Source organism: Apostichopus japonicus, chromosome 4, assembly GCF_037975245.1.
Source record: "Apostichopus japonicus isolate 1M-3 chromosome 4, ASM3797524v1, whole genome shotgun sequence".
NCBI classification, from domain to species: Eukaryota; Metazoa; Echinodermata; class Holothuroidea; order Aspidochirotida; family Stichopodidae; genus Apostichopus; species Apostichopus japonicus.
Genome location: NC_092564.1, coordinates 13201755 through 13218579, shown reverse-complemented (window position 1 = coordinate 13218579; position 16825 = coordinate 13201755). Strand labels below are relative to the sequence as shown.

The 16825-nt window shown below is 36.2% G+C and overlaps 1 protein-coding gene across 1 annotated transcript; it reads right to left on the bottom strand.

Annotated features, from left to right (window-relative positions):
- Positions 1 to 549: 549 nt before the first annotated feature.
- LOC139966491 (uncharacterized) lies at positions 550 to 16663 on the bottom strand. The gene is made up of 8 exons (XM_071969552.1): positions 16509 to 16663; positions 10804 to 10901; positions 10379 to 10390; positions 9452 to 9487; positions 6202 to 6216; positions 5284 to 5366; positions 4294 to 4383; positions 550 to 2424 (listed from the first exon to the last, which is right to left on the bottom strand). Exons 2-8 carry the CDS (start codon positions 10850 to 10852, stop codon positions 2368 to 2370), a joined length of 342 nt encoding a protein of 113 aa, XP_071825653.1. The 5' UTR covers positions 10853 to 10901; positions 16509 to 16663; the 3' UTR covers positions 550 to 2367.
- Positions 16664 to 16825: the final 162 nt, after the last annotated feature.

The following is a 16825-nucleotide window of genomic DNA, read 5'->3' as shown; positions in this document are numbered from 1 at the left end:
ACCTTGTTATCTTTAGCTGGACCTGAGATGTCCATCGCTGTATCGTTTGGTCACTGTGCTGTGGTTATTGACCGCAGTTGTATGTACTGACTGTACACTATAGTGTCTAAGTACCGATGGTAGCAAGCTGTGTGTATTTTCTGGGATCGATGGTGGTTTCTAACACTTCTGTTACACCTCATTCGAAACTAGGTCAGATTACCGGCATTAGACGTTTCTTTTTGCGCGAGTCTTCAAACCCTTTAATATACCGTATGGAAGGGTGACCGGGGACAAATGAAGGATTTTATAAAGGAGGAATGCGGCCAAGGTGTAGCAGAATTGGACTCCCACGTAGGAGCTGGTCCTCCACAGAACAAATTAAAAATATAGGCATCAAGCGGTGAATTGTTAGGCATTTTTAGACAATAAATTAGGTTTATTATTAGCTATAATTTAGGTCTATAACTAGCAAGGTTCTGCTAATAAAAAATCTTGATTTTTTGTTGTTGTGTGACTGAAAACGGGGTGTAATTCTTGGAATCAAATGAAGTAAAAGGAAAGCCAAAGTGATAACAATGAAAGAACCATTCTCCATATTCCATGTATATTTAATCAAATGTAATTTAATTACGAAAAAATTATCAACCGACAAACGATAATCATGACATAAATTATTGCATTGATAAGGCAACCAGTTGAAAAAAGATTGTTCAAAATTATTATTTTACTTTTCCTTTGTTTTTTCTCGGAAGAATGCTTAGGGGGACATTCAATTTGGCAAACGTATATAACAACATCATCCGCCAGATAGCTCTGATCAAATATACCACAACATGTAGAAAACTTTCAAAGAATGCTTTAATCCTAATGTTTATTCACGAAAGTGATCATATCGAACACCGACCTTTCATATCTACTGCTGTTTCATTATCCAAGCATATACCCAAACCAATATCGTCTCTACCCCCAGCCCCTAGCCCCCAGCCCCCAGCCTCTCTCCCTCCCTCTAAATTTGCACACGTTTCAAAGCTCTATAAAGTGTACACCAATGACAAGGCTACGCTGGACTCTCTTCAAATTTCTATAATTTGGGACCTGCTCCATGATGATGGGACGGATCATGTATCATTTTGACGTTTCCATGGCTCAAGTGATTAAAAGTTGAAACATTTATGAACAATTTTAGAGTTTAGGTTTTATTTTCAAGATCAAACTCAAACCAAAGAGATGACTGTGGATACAGACCAAGTAAGACAAAGATTAGATTTGTCCCCTTCAAGGGACATTACTGAGGGTATAGATCTAATAAGACAGAGCTTATAGACATGTCTCCATTTAAGACATAACTGTGGATATAGACCGAGTAAGACATCTCTTAGACATGTCCCATTGAAACCATAACAGCTGATGTAGACCGGGTAAGACAGAGCTTAGACATGTCCCATTGAAACCATAACAGCTGATATAGACCGGGTAAGACAGAGCTTAGACATGTCTTAATTAAAGACATAACAGCTTATATAGACCGGGTAAGACAGAGCTTAGATATGTCCCCATGAAAGACATAACTGTGGATATAGACCGAGTAAGACAGAGCTTAGACATGTCTCAAGTAAAGACATAACTGTGGATAACGACGAGTAAGACAGAGCTAAGACATGTCCCCATTAAAGACATAACAGTGGATATAGACTGGGGAAGCCATTATGACATAGCTGTGGATATAGACTGGGTAAGACAGAGCTTAGACAGTCAGTTGCCTCGGCATGCATAAATATTCCAGGTAGACATGAAACAGAATACTACAGAGTTAAAACTTAAAGAGTTAAAACTAAGAAATTGGCCAGTGAACATAGACCTGATATGGATTGGTTTCCATTATAGACACGACTGAACCCGAGTAATAGAGTGTTTCGTATAGATTCAATTACAACTATGATTGTAGACATGAAAAGCTCAAATATAAAATATCTTTTATAATTATACTTTAATTATAAAGTTTTATTTAATTATAAATTATATGCCGCTAGTCATTCAACCGAATACGACAAACTTTACAGTCATGCTTTAACGGTTACAGTCATATTCTTCTCTGTGGACATGTAGCCGAATAACAGAGGTGGTTCCTGCGTTCACACAGGTCGCTATGAATCTGCAATTCGTTGACGAAGCTGTGCTGAAATTTGGTAACTTTTTCCCTTCCTTTTTTTTTTTGATAGTTTTTTTTTTTACATCAGTCGTTCCTCTATCCCTTCCTTAACTTATGACCTGCCAATTTATCTTTATCTGTTCCCTAAGAAGTTCCTATTAAAGTTGTATCAATTACGAGTTGAATTTGCAAGCAGACACTAGATCACGCGAAACTCGATAGCTGCCATCTTGATTTCAGTAGCCGTAAGAGGGGAAATCATCTTCCAAGATTGGTTGAGCACTTATAAGATCCTGATGAGAGAGTCAGACAAAATGAAGTAAATTAACCTCAGGAACAGATGAAGGGGATGGGGTTGCTGGCCAAAAGATTATGAATGGAGAATGACATGAAGAGTTGGGAGGGTGAGGATAAGCTTTGGGCAGGGGATGGGGGGGTGGGGAGGGGCTAGTAGAGAGGCTCAAACATGCCTTTTTAAAAATTAGACGGGCTCCTGTTTGTCATGACAAAAGTACCCTATTCCACCTTTGTCATGACAAATTACACTTTTATGGTATTAAAAAGTGATCTTTTGTTGGCAAATTAAGAAGACTGTAACTAGAAAGTCCGTTTTTGTGTTTTGAAGAAAAACAAATCAAAATACTGGAATTTGTGGTACCCAACGCACAGAGCTGAACATTTTTAGGTGATTTTGTGGTTTGCTTCTTAACCTTCCTAGTTTGTGCCCCCTCTCCCTTCCCCCTCACCTCCCAGATTGAACCCTCCGTCGCCGTTTTTTGGCAGTTAAGGTATTTACAAGTGTAGTGATCACTGAAGTTGCAATACAATTAACACTTGAAGGCCGAAACCGATTAACCAGAACTGTGTTATAACTTCATTTTCTGCTGGATTCACCTTTTACGTCAGATGTATTAGAGATGGGGGGGGGGAGGGGAGAAAGAGGAAGGGTAAATTCAATTAGAAAGGGGAATATTCTGAATAAGCATGTACAAATGTTAGTCATTTCGCAGCCTTTGTTGGAAAACAAAATGTTTAATGAGCCGCATCAAACTGTACTAAGAATGAGATGATATCAAATTAGCCTCACTTAATTGTTATAGAGCACTGCATTTCTTTAATGTTGAGGTCACTGTTCCGAAGACCGTTCTAGCCGTTCTTCACTCTTTTCAAATTGTGTAGAATTTCCCTTTTAGTTCTCCTTCCTTGAATCAACCATGAATATTACCTAGCAAAGGTCAATTCTGCTTAAACTCTTTCCGCCACAACTTCCTGGGTTGTATCGATAGCAGTGGCGCGCAGCCAGAGGGTGGGGGATTTGGGGGAGGGGGAGGGATTTGGGGGAAGGGGGGTGCTCTCCCACAAAAATGTTCGAAAACGAAACAGGGACGGCCAAAGACAAGCGGAAGAAAGGAAACAAATAGCCAGTATATATATGATTCTGGATAGGCAACTTTAATATTTTTAGTACACAACTCCATTTGGGTTATAGAGATACGACATATTTGTTTATGTCAACCCACATGCTCGTACCTATTATGTATTTCAAATGGTTGATGTCATTAATATATGCAGGCATGTATCCATTGACATCACGAGGAAACGTGCCCCCCCCCCTACCCCTCACATACCCCGCAAACTTTCTTCCAACGGCTGACATTTTGAACACATGCACGTAAATTCAAACACACAAGTGTATCTAAGTCAGCCTACCGAAACGAAAGTTTCGCAAAGGGGAGGGAAAACCCGTCCCCGGAAGGATCCCAGCCAATTTGTGCCCCCCCCCCTTGAATTCGAATTCGAAACAGAGTGTAGAGCCCTACATGGTGTTACGATAAGCCATATCAATAAGCGCGTTTATTAAATTTTAAATTCTCTTACTATTAAGGTGGGGATTAAAAGTTGACTTGTCACCATGCACGCTACGCGCCTGATCGAATTTACTCTATGGTTACGCGAGATGCAAGTTATTGACTGGCAACCACCTCCCCCTATGCTACATCAAAGGAATTGATGTGTTCACTACCAACTAAGTCAGTTCTGGATGGCTCCATTGGTTGTATACGCAATTCTCTAAGCTCTTTTAGATTTTCTTCCATCACATTTCAACCAATCAGAGCACAGGACATGGAATAGCCTACCAAAGACGTAAAGGTTATTTTTACCTGAATACGCTTTCGTAAGGTGTTGATATCCTTAAGATATTCAGCTGCTTCTTCACGTTTATTCAGTCGATATCGAATAACATCAAGTATCTGGAAGAATGAATTACGTATCTCGTATATGTTATTCAGGTGAATTAAACGGATTTAACAAGTCAAATGATGATGATGATGATGATGATGATGATGATGATGATGATGATGATGATGATGATGATGATGATGATGATGATGATGATGATGATGATGTTGGTGATGATGGTGATGATGATGATGGTGATGATGATGATGGTGATGATGATGATGATGATGGTGATGATGATGATGATGATGATGGTGATGATGGTGATGATGATGATGATGATGATGATGATGATGATGATGATGATGATGATGATGATGATGATGATGATGATGATGATGATGATGATGATGATGATGATGATGATGATGATGATGATGATGGTGATGGTGATGATGATGATGATGATGATGATGATGATGATGATGATGATGATGATGATGATGATGATGATGATGATGATGATGATGATGATGATGATGGTGATGGTGATGATGATGATGATGGTGATGATGATGATGATGATGATGATGATGATGATGATGATGATGATGATGATGATGATGATGATGATGATGATGATGATGATGATGATGATGATGATGATGATGATGATGATGATGATGATGATGATGATGATGGTGATGGTGATGATGATGATGATGGTGATGATGATGATGATGATGATGATGATGATGATGATGATGATGATGATGATGATGATGATGATGATGATGATGATGATGATGATGATGATGATGATGATGATGATGATGATGATGATGATGATGATGATGATGATGATGATGATGATGATGATGATGATGATGATGATGATGATGATGATGATGATGATGAAGACGACGCCGACCACGACGTCGACCACGATGGAATCTGGGAGATAAACCAACCTTTGCAGTGTCCGAAATCAATTTACGATTTTCTTCTGAGTCTTCATACCACTGTCTCTTCGCTGCTTCGTGTCTCTTACCAACTATGACAAAAAGAACAAGATATGGACACACATCTATAAAATAGAAAATAAAAGCTACAGCTCTCAAAATAATACATTGGAAAGTCAGCCTCTTTATATCATTGTTTATTACATAGCAGGACCAGAGGCGGTGGAGGAGGGTAGAGTCTGGGGGAAAGGGGAATCAAATTTGATTAAAGAGCAACCCATCATCTGTGCCTTCCGTACCGCAAACTGCAGGATTCTAATATTTGTAATACTTTTCATCAAGGGCATTAGAAGTTTATTTAATTTGCTACAAAAGAGCAATTTTTGTTACATAAAGTGAACTTTTGTAAATGACCACCCCCCCCCTTCCCTCCGACCCCGCAGCTTTTGAAGAACTTGATGAATTCAGATGGATTTCGTTGAATGAAAAACTTCACTAATTTAAAAATAATGTTAATTTCGTCTACAATCTATTTTCTCCTACTCCAGTTTTCGTCACTAAAACATGACATAATACCTCTCCGATGAATGACAATATAATAGTATGGCTTGCTCTTTGTTGTGGAATGAATCTTATACTACAGGATATCAGAAGGAAAAAAGAAAATCAAAAAACAACAACATTAGAGATAGAGAAATTCAAATAAAACGTAAACACCAAAACAACAGCACTGTTAACACTGTTAATACGTTCACTTATTTTGATACTATATTTCGAGTTGATTTGTGGGAAATTGTTCAACATGGAAAAATTTTTTTAACTCTATGTCTAACAGAAAAGAAACATGTTAATAAATATATGTACGTTGATACTACCTGACCGCAGGGAATACTTATAGAGCTCAATGTAAACAATGAAATATCTCACAATGTTTTATAGTTTCTGCGGAAAATAAAATGAAAGAAAAGGGTTCTTATAGTGAAAAGTTATTATAATTATGATTATTGGTATTGGTATTGTTATTATAATAATGATAATAATAATAATAATAATAATAATAATAATAATAATAATAATAATAATAATAATAATAATAATAATAATAATAATAATAATAATAATAATAATAATAATAATGATAATAATAATAATAATAATAATAATAATAATAATAATAGTAATAATAATAATAATAATAATAATGATAATAATGATAATAATGATAATGATAATAATAATGATAATGATGATAATAATAATTATAATGATAATAATAATGTTATTATGACTATTATTGTTATATTATTATTATTATTATTATTATTATTATTATTATTATTATTATTATTATTATTATTATATTATTATTATTATTATTATTATTTTATAGATAGATAGTTTATTGGGGGGGGGGGTTCTTTTATCAATTTGACTTTGCAATAAAAATTGAAATTCACAATTATTAAAGATTGCATAAACGGAAGATGAACCTTTACAGAGCTACGAAATGATTGCTATGTATGACTGGATTATTTTGTGATGTATATATTGATACGAGTCTTGTTTCCGTTACTTCTCGGTTACTGTAATATTATTGAATTCAACTTTATTTCAACCAACAATGTTCACATAATTTACATTGATGTGTTCAGACAATAGACTTAAAACATGATAAATGATTGAGGGGATTACACAAGGAAGCTACTAAAAGCTTGTGGGATGTGAATCCCCTTTACAGAGAGAAAGAAAACATGCTAAAGACTGGGAAAGAACAATACGTTTAAACAGAATGAAGGACAAAACAATAAACAGAAAGAAAAGGGGAAACGCATGGCTAGATAATAATATCAAAATTTAAATTAAATATAACCAGATGGCAAGTAGGATTTGTAATTTGTTTTCAAGTTTAGTATAGGGAGGGAGACATAGGATTTGTAATTTGTTTTCAAGTTTAGTATAGGGAGGGAGACATTTTTTGATCGAGTCTGGGAGAACATTCCAGGTGAACGGTCCTAAATATCTTATGTTACGTTGGCTAATTGCGAGTCTACAGAAGGAATGGTGTAATCAGAACTATATATCTCTGGTGTAGTAACAATCAACACGGGGAGCAAACAAATCGGAGAGTGAATTTGGTAATAAATTGTGGCAGGATTAAAACATTAATACAACTACTTGATGCTTAGTTATATCAAAGACGGGCGTTGTACTTTTTAAAAGTCGATTTTAAATGGTCCAGATTTGACTTGCCATTGATTGCATGAAAGATCCTTTATTTTTGGACAAGGAAAAGTTGATTTAAGTGTACAGAAGCAGCATTACCCAAAACAACAACACTGTAGGAAAGAAATGGCAATACAAGGGAATTGTAAATAGTAAGAAGAATCTTTTTTTTGGAAGAATTATACCTGAGCCTTTAGCAAGTTTCCTGCAAATAATATGCCCCCCCCCCCTCCCCAACTTAAATAATTATCAATAGTAACTCAATGAAAGGCAGCGGATTCAGCAAAAGGAATAAATTTGATTTGAATTAATGTACCAAGACTGTTACCAAGACTGAAGACTGATTATGACGACATGATTGCAATAAATGGAGGAAAACAGACCCCTTTGTTAAAGCCACTTTGAGGTGTTGAACGTTCCCTATGCATGCGCGTAGACAAGGGGGGGGGGGGGGCGGAAGCAGGTCACTTTGCCCAACAACCATTTCGCCCAACTGCCATTTCGCCCAACCTTACCATTTCGCCCAACCAGCCTGGTCATTTCGCCCGACCAGCCTGGTCATTTCGCCCAACCTTGATTAAATATGATACTTTAGTAAGGAAACGTTCGGGAATTGTTAACGTTACGGGATACGAACCGAATATTAAGGAAACTTGAAGTCGTGGTTAAATTGATTACATATGTGATTACATATGTGGTTACATTGATACAGTGGTAACATTGATTAAATATAGTACTTCAATATTACGGACGGGTTTTATATATATATATTTTTTCAATTTAATAAGGAAACGTTCGGGAATTGTTAGTCGGTAGGATTGATCAGTGTTTTAGGGGTTAGGTTTGATAGGTTTTTATGGAGACCGATTCCCCTTTGTTTGTATATCATTAAATTAACACTATGTAGAACTAGATAAACAATACCCTTGATTAATGCCTGGCGGACTTGATAAACGCTTGACCGAAGTCATCAAGCATAACAATAGCTGTGGATTAATAAACCAAATTGAACTAGTGAAATAGAAAAGGTGATATTATTCAACACCGATTCCCCTTTGTGTGTGTAATAAAATAACTTCCATTGTATGCGGAACCGCCTAAAGTAGTGTAATCCTCCCATTATACCTGAAATAACTGCTTAGACTCCGATCGATATCGAGCGGACCTCACTTTATTTTACCTACCACGAAGTAACATAACCCAAAATAAATCAAATTGAACTAGTGAAATAGAAAAAGTAATATTATTCTGACTATATAATAGTAAAAAAAAGGTTGGGCGAAATGACCATGCTGGTTGGGCGAAATGACCATGCTGGTTGGGCGAAATGACCATGCTGGTTGGGCGAAATGACCATGCTGGTTGGGCGAAATGACCAGGCTGGTTGGGCGAAATGACCAGGCTGGTTGGGCGAAATGACCAGGCTGGTTGGGCGAAATGGCAGTTGGGCGAAATGGTTGTTGATGCGAAGTGACCAGAAAGCGGGGGGCGAAGGGGGCAGCCGCCCCCCTTGAGCATATTTTTTTGTATGTGTTTATGATATCGCTAGTAATTTCAAAAGAGAAAATGCTAGGATGCAACTTACAAGGCCTGGGAAGTGCCATTTCCAGCGATCTGGGAGGCATTTTCAGCCAAAATTTTCTTATACGCTTCACGCCAATTCTTATGGCGCTACGCTTAGATAGTTTGCAATGCCGTATCTACGGCTCTGATAGTTGGCCAACAGTTTCGCCCTCCCTTGGCAAATTTCTCGCTACGCGCCTGTCCCCATGAATGCTTTATGCGAACAGAATAGTATTAAAATGCAACCGGCGCATACTGCATGTATAGACAGATTATATATAGATTCAACATTAGATTAAAAAAATAGAAAAAAAAGAGTAGAGATAAGGATAGGAATCACTGTAATTCACAACACAGACAAATAAACAGTAAAACGTTGCAACCTGTTTACCTTTGTAGTTCTTTATTTGTTCGTCGGTGGGTTTGCCTGCCCAAACAGTCGAAAGATAGGAAAATCCGAATAATTATCTTCATGACAATACATATTATTTATAGCCGAAACAATACCATAATTAATTTATAACAACGAACAACACAGTAAATGCAAATTGAATAAATAAGGATTAGGTTGTTTACTCTTGAACTTTTCGAAGGAAAAGTACCTATACAAAGTTCTTGTCTTCCAAGAAATAACCGTTATTTGTATTCAAGTTTAGCAAACAAAAAAAAGAAGAAGCATGTTGACTAAAAACTAACGTTCTCTTTTCTTTCCTTTTTTTTTTGACTGTTAATGGAATGTTTCGTGATAACCACTGATTTAAATAAGCAGTTATGAACATTCTATTTCCTATATATGTGCAGAAGTTTAATATAATTATATATTACAGCGTTGTTTTTGCTGTAACCATCCAATGTCAAAATCCAGCTTAAACATTTTTTTGGGGGGGTTTCTTTACTCAGTTTCAAGATATTGACAAAAGTCAAAGTTGATCGATCAAGTGGAATGAAAGTTATCTATTGAAATGTATCTAATTTCGTCTTTTGCTAGTTTAATAATAAATATGAAAAGACAAAGTAAAACTTTTTTCTTCTCTTTACTTATTTCAAATTTGTTTATATTATTTCCCATAATTTCCTGTTGTTCATGTACGTATACAGTAACTTCATTTGTGGAATTAATTTAAATGTCTTCAATCATAGACATATTATATATGATGTAACAGTTTTCAAAATATCGGACAAAAGTCGAAAATTGATCAAATGGAATCAAAGTATCTATTGAAATGGTTTTAATTTCACTTTTTGTTATTTAATAATAAATCTGGAAGGACAAACAAATTACAGACGAAAAAAGCAGCAACAAAAGAATTATTCTTACCTGAAGCTGATACTGAAAAAAGGAACAGATGGAAGAAATCACGAATTAAAGAAGTCATAATTATCATGTATTTCTCCGACAATATTATTTTGCTTTCACCTTATCAAGTTTGTACCTCGTATACACACCGTCACATAGTCTAATTGAAGTCTGCGCACAAGCTGAACATTTCCACACATACACAACTGAAACATTGTATGTATGCTTTGGTTGAACTTGCACAAACGAAATGGAAGTAAACGACAGTGACGTCACTTATCGAACCGGTTGTAAGACCAACACTATTGCAGTTGACTCTGCCCCCACCCCCACCCCTCTAGCTGGATGGGGAAGATGAGGGTGAAGATGAGGAGGAAGAGACGGGGGGGTGGCGAGGGGGGGGGGGTGAAAACAATATGTGACTGTTTGCTTATATCCAAACTTACCAGCAAGGCAGCAACATGCAATACGCCACAAGAGCACGTTTAATTTCATTGTACTGTCTTCTCCCTTGTCAACTTGGACAGCAGATCTCGTTGTGCGACTTTTCAAGGTGGCACACATGTTAAACAATAACAGAGAGAATGAGAGTTAATTTAGTCAGTTAGGGTTAGGTCAGTTATGGAAACAAATGGATGAGCTAAAACTATGATTCAGTTCACAATTATGGATATATCCAAAATAAAGTCGTAGGGTATCTTTGGATTATATGGTGATCAATATGGAAGTATTCAAAATAAAGTCGTAGGGTATCTTTGGATTATATGGTGATCAATATGGAAGTATTCAAAATCAAGTCGCAGGGTATCTTTGGATTATATGGTGATCAATATGGAAGTATTCAAAATCAAGTCGTAGGGTATCTTTGGATTATATGGTGATCAATATGGAAGTATTCAAAATCAAGTCGTAGGGTATCTTTGGATTATATGGTGATCAATATGGAAGTATTCAAAATCAAGTCGTAGGGTATCTCTGGATTATATGGTGATCAATATGGAAGTATTTAAAATAAAGTCGCAGGGTATCTTTGGATTATATGGTGATCAATATGGAAGTATTCAAAATAAAGTCGTAGGGTATCTGTGGATTATATGGTGATCAATATGGAAGTATTCAAAATCAAGTCGTATGGTATCTTTGGATTATATGGTGATCAATATGGAAGTATCCAAAATCAAGTCGCAGGGTATCTTTGGGTTCTATCAACACTTCAGCAACGGAGATGGTTGCAATGGGGGAAGGAGTGTGCGGGGGGGGGGGGGGGTATGATGCAGGTGGTTAACTCCTCAAAGTAGAGGGTTGAAAAAGATGGAAGGGATAAAATGAAACCCATCGAGATATTTAGCAAGGGAAATATTATCTTATATATAACTGTTGATGAGCTGTTTGTTACATTGTAAAAATAAGAGTCTATTGCAAGTCATGAATCCACAGTAATACATAGATACACAGGTTTGGGGGAAGGGGAGGGGGGTCATGGACTCGGGTGGGGACCGGGTCACATAAAAGTCTACCGTCAAGTGAAATAAATCTGTCTGTTATAGGATGGCCTTAGGCAGAAATTAAGTATTGATATAAGACTGTCTTAGAAAAAGAAGAATAAAAATGATTGTTAATAATATTTTTCATAGCTGTTCGATTTTCAATACAATCAGCTTTAATATATGGGATATCACTGACATGCTCCTGTAAGTCTACATTGATGATGACGACGACGTCGGCTATCAATCGCGGACCTAAATGTTTATCAATTGTTGTATTAATTTTAATAACTGTTACCCATTACATGTTCTCCCATAGCTTCTTAATTATGATGATATTCAACGCCCATTCGTCCTTGATAACTTTGTAGCGCATTGTAAGCATTTTATTTTAGGTTATCTCGAAGCCAATACTCATAGCTAGTACAGTAACTATTGTTCATGTTCCACAACCATACATCATTAACTACTGCGCTGTGTTCGTAACACGGTAACATGTTTTACAGGTGGCACAGTAATTACTGCAAGTTTTTTCTTCCTTTTTTTTTTCTTAATTTAAATTTAAATTTTAAACATTTTAAATTTTACTTAAAAAATAAAAAAATGTTTTTGTTTTTAATTACTGCAATGTTCACCCGTCGGACTCGTAGTTCTACGTGTTACAGCTTTCCAGTAATTACTGTGCCAACTGTAACACATGTTACTGTGTTGCGAACACAGCGCAGTAGTTACTGATGCACGGTTGTGGAACACGAACAGTATAGTTATACTGTACTAGCTATGAGTAACGGGTGCGAAACCATATGTTTTGCTATTTAATTTTGTCTTGCACCTGAAGAACTAATCTAAGGTTTCAGCTTCAGTTTCAGCTTCAGTTTCAGTTTTAGTTTCGGTTTCCTTTATTCCAGTATAAATAGCAAAAAATACAATTTATAACTAGGAGAGTATAAATAGTTAAACATGATACAAAAATTACAATAAAAAGGAAAGCGATTAAAAACATTTCAAAGGTATAAGTAACACAATCAACAGTTTTGAAAATTTAAAGTAAACTGGGAATGATATCAAAAAGAATACATTAAATCAAATCATTTAAAATTCCATTTTGAATAAAAATAGATGCTCTGTATAAATATCAATTTTTGAAAATTTGAACCCTATAGTTTGGTTTTATTGCACGATTTCGTAAATTACAGTTAGTTTGTAGAAAAAAGGAGTTGAGTTCTTTATTAAGAGGGTGTTTAATATCTTTATGATCATTCCTGGTGATTCTATTAAATTTACTTTTAGCTGCACCGTTAACCTTACCAGTAATGCTCTTACAGTCAAACTCAAAAATCTTAGCACAATACTTTAAGAAAGCTCTCATTCTTTGTTTATCACTAGTTAATAAGAAATGATACCAAACAGGGCAAGAGTATACTAAATGAGGCAGAATCGATGTAACAAATATCTGTTTCCTCACCTAACCTGAAGAACGGGACAAAAGATATGATAATGTAGATACAATGCAGTAAACTCTTCGCAATATGTTAGAAATATGACTGGTGAATGTTAGTTTGTCATCAATGCGAACACCAAGTTATGTATAGCTTCAGACACACGTTCAACCGTCGAATCGTAAATTATTATAGCTGGTTTTCTGACTTTATTTTAATGAGACCTTCATGCTTGATGTTTTTGTTCCCAAACACCATTTCTTTTGATTTCTTGGGATTGAAAATAAGATTCTTCTGATCACACACACACCAGTTTTATTACATACAAACGATTTATACATACTTAGCTCTCTCTCATGTGAGAGCTTCGAAATTTTGCATGATATGGCAGTATCATCGGCATACTTGATTACAGAACAATTGGATTTTGACTGTATTACGTCAGTATACATAATAAAACGTAACGCCGATAGCGGACTTCCCTGTGGAACACCAATTTTAATATCTGAATTTTCTGAAAGACCTTTCTGTATTCTTATTTGTCTGGACCACCCTTGTAGAAAGTTGGCAAGCCAATGAGTTAACCATGGTTCAATTCCAAACTTCAAAAGATCATGTATTAAATAATTAGGTCAAACAGCGCTAAAACCTCTTGAAAAGTCGAGAAATAAAACTGTGTGCACGGTTAATGGTTTGTTTGTTAGACTAAGTAGTCTAGCCACTTTTAATTGATGAGCCTAAGTTATGTCATTTTTCAAAAGGCAAAATTGAAATAGAGATATGACTTGTAATGAAAGCAGTTTTTCTTAACGGAATATACCGTACAACATATCAAAGTTAATTTTGAGCCTAAACAGTCATCTTTCAATATAACCATAAAGGCCTATAAGTATCATCTCAATGATTGACTTGTTGTTATATCTCAACATGAAGGATTGGTGAAAGAAGAAGGAGAAAATAAAAAGACATTCAAAGATCGATAAGCTCTATTTAATGTGAGTAGGTGGAGAATCCCCTCACAATAAGTACACGAGGAATGGAAAGACATCAAAACACATGTAGTGAAAATACTTCAGTTAAACCCTTAATGTAGCTTTAAACGACATGGTCATTGTAGGATAGGACTGCAAAAACTTGTTTTTTTTAAGCCGTTCTAGTGGAAACGAAATATGCAAACTCTAAGACAGACACTAAAATAAGTGACAAATTTAAAGGATGCACAAACAAGTGGCGTGGGGAGGGTATTGGGGGGGAGGGGGGTTGTACATCACATTCCATCGTCATTTGGGGATCGGGGAAGAATAAGACAACTGCTACTGGTATACATCCGTTTTTTAACCACACAAAAATCAAGAGTATTTATAAGCACAACCTTGCCTTTAGAGGGCCGCATGGAATGACCATGATGAAGGAGGGGCCGCATGAACCTTACGCTCGATTTTTCGATTTTTTGCCCGAAGCCCAAGGCAACAAAATATGAGCACTGCGCGCGGAGCGCACTGATTTATTTTCCTTCCTGATAAAACAGATGAATAAAGTCCAGCCGCCCCCCCCCCCCCTCCGCTGAGAGAGTGTCACACAAACTGACCTGTATGCAGTTTTTTGGACCCAGAAGGTTCGAATGATTGATTATATAGCTTCAAATTGTTTTCAATAATTCTGCTCACTAAAATCTAATCTCTGGCGGGCCGGACGCAACCCTGCGGCGGGCCAGACTGTGGACCGCGGGCCGTAGGTTGGACAACCCTGCTTTAGAGCTATGGCTAAACCTAATTTATTATCTAAAGGGCCACCGCTCTCTCTTAAAATCCTTCATTCGCCTCTTACCTATCATATAGGTTCATCCCTTACCTATATCAACGGGAGGTTTAGAACGCCCCTCGCGCCCTCCTTACACACACACACGTGCTGGAAATCACGTGGACGCCAATGGTATAAGTCAAATCAAACAAGTCTGAAACATTCAAACAATGAAAGTATACCTTTTCCTTTTAACCTTTCCTATATGTAGACATATCCAGGGGAACGAGGTATAGTTTATCGAATATTGATCTTCACTTGTCGGAAAAGTATACACGGTTGTCCTTGTTCAACAATTGTGAACTTGTTTAGATTAATAATCGGTTTATAGTTTCCTTAAAATTGATAAAAAACGGAAGAAGATACTTGCTTCAAATGATAAATTTAAGAAAATGAAGAAGAAGAAGAAGATTTGTGTGCATGTTGCCATCACCTTATGCTACAAAAAAGATGAATAATAAAAGAAGAATCTTCTCGTTCGAAAATCAAGAATCAAATAATATATAGTGATAGAATCTATATTAAACTGTTGCATAAACTAAAACATATTTGAACCTGATCCTATAGATCGACTATTTGGCAGTAACACTGTGGAAGCTGTTAGGCTTTTTTTTTAATTCTTCAAATGCATTTATGATAAAAATTCGTGGGTTGATCAAGTACGTCCCAAATATGAAAATTACCTCAGAACTTATATGAGACTGTGGATTTGAACGTAAAAACACAGATAACACGCAATCAGTTTATGTTTGGAGGAACCCCGCACACTTGAACGGGGTTTCGGGGTTTCAAGTATGCGCCACCTTTGGTTAAAACAGACTAGCTAAATAGTACTCTATATGTACAACGTAAACCCTACCCTTTGATGAGGAAGAATATTCGATGAAAAATTTGACCAGAAATCCTATTTATCAATAAGACACATAACATATGTAAGTCTCTGCACTGCAAAAGATTGCAGCTTTAACCAATCAAACGAGCCTAAAACCAAAACCCGCCTAAACATCTAGTCAAACCCTAAATGGATTGCACGCATGAACCCGGGGGTAGGGTAGGGGATAGGGTGGGGGGGTCAGTTCCTCTATTGTTGGTATAATATTTATTGCCATCAACTATTATATGCGTTTCACACCAAAAACAAGTTTTGTTTTCTTATTAGATGGTGACTTAGGTCTTAATTTGAACTGTAGAGTATGATGGCGAAAGATTGTGCCCAATTCAACGCAAAATATAACTTAAATTTATCTCCAAGTTGATTTTTCTTTGGTACTAAACTATTTAATGTTTTATTTTTCAGAATGACCTAATATTATCTTTTCATATTATTATCGGTTTCATTCTCATCTTCCTAATATTAATGTGAGATTGATGTACGATTTTTTATAGAAAAAAAATTGAGTATTCAGCTGATATATTTTTGCCACTTACCGTTAATAACGCTGAACAGTGGTTCCAATATATTGTATATAAGATGTCAGCAACAACTGTTAAATTAACAAAACTTCTCGCTGCAAAAAAGAGCAAAATAATAATAACGTTCGATAACGTCTGTCGTTGTTCTTTGATTAAGAGGAAAAGAGAAAGAAAAAAACCCAGTGATGACAGGATCAAACTCCCAGCTGTTCAGAACAGCCAATCAGAACTAGCTTTGCCAGTCAGCGGCCAATCGGATGATTCAAAGGCCAGATTAGAAATAATATTATCATGCAGCGACTACATATCAAAATGAGATGGGAGTAAGTCAC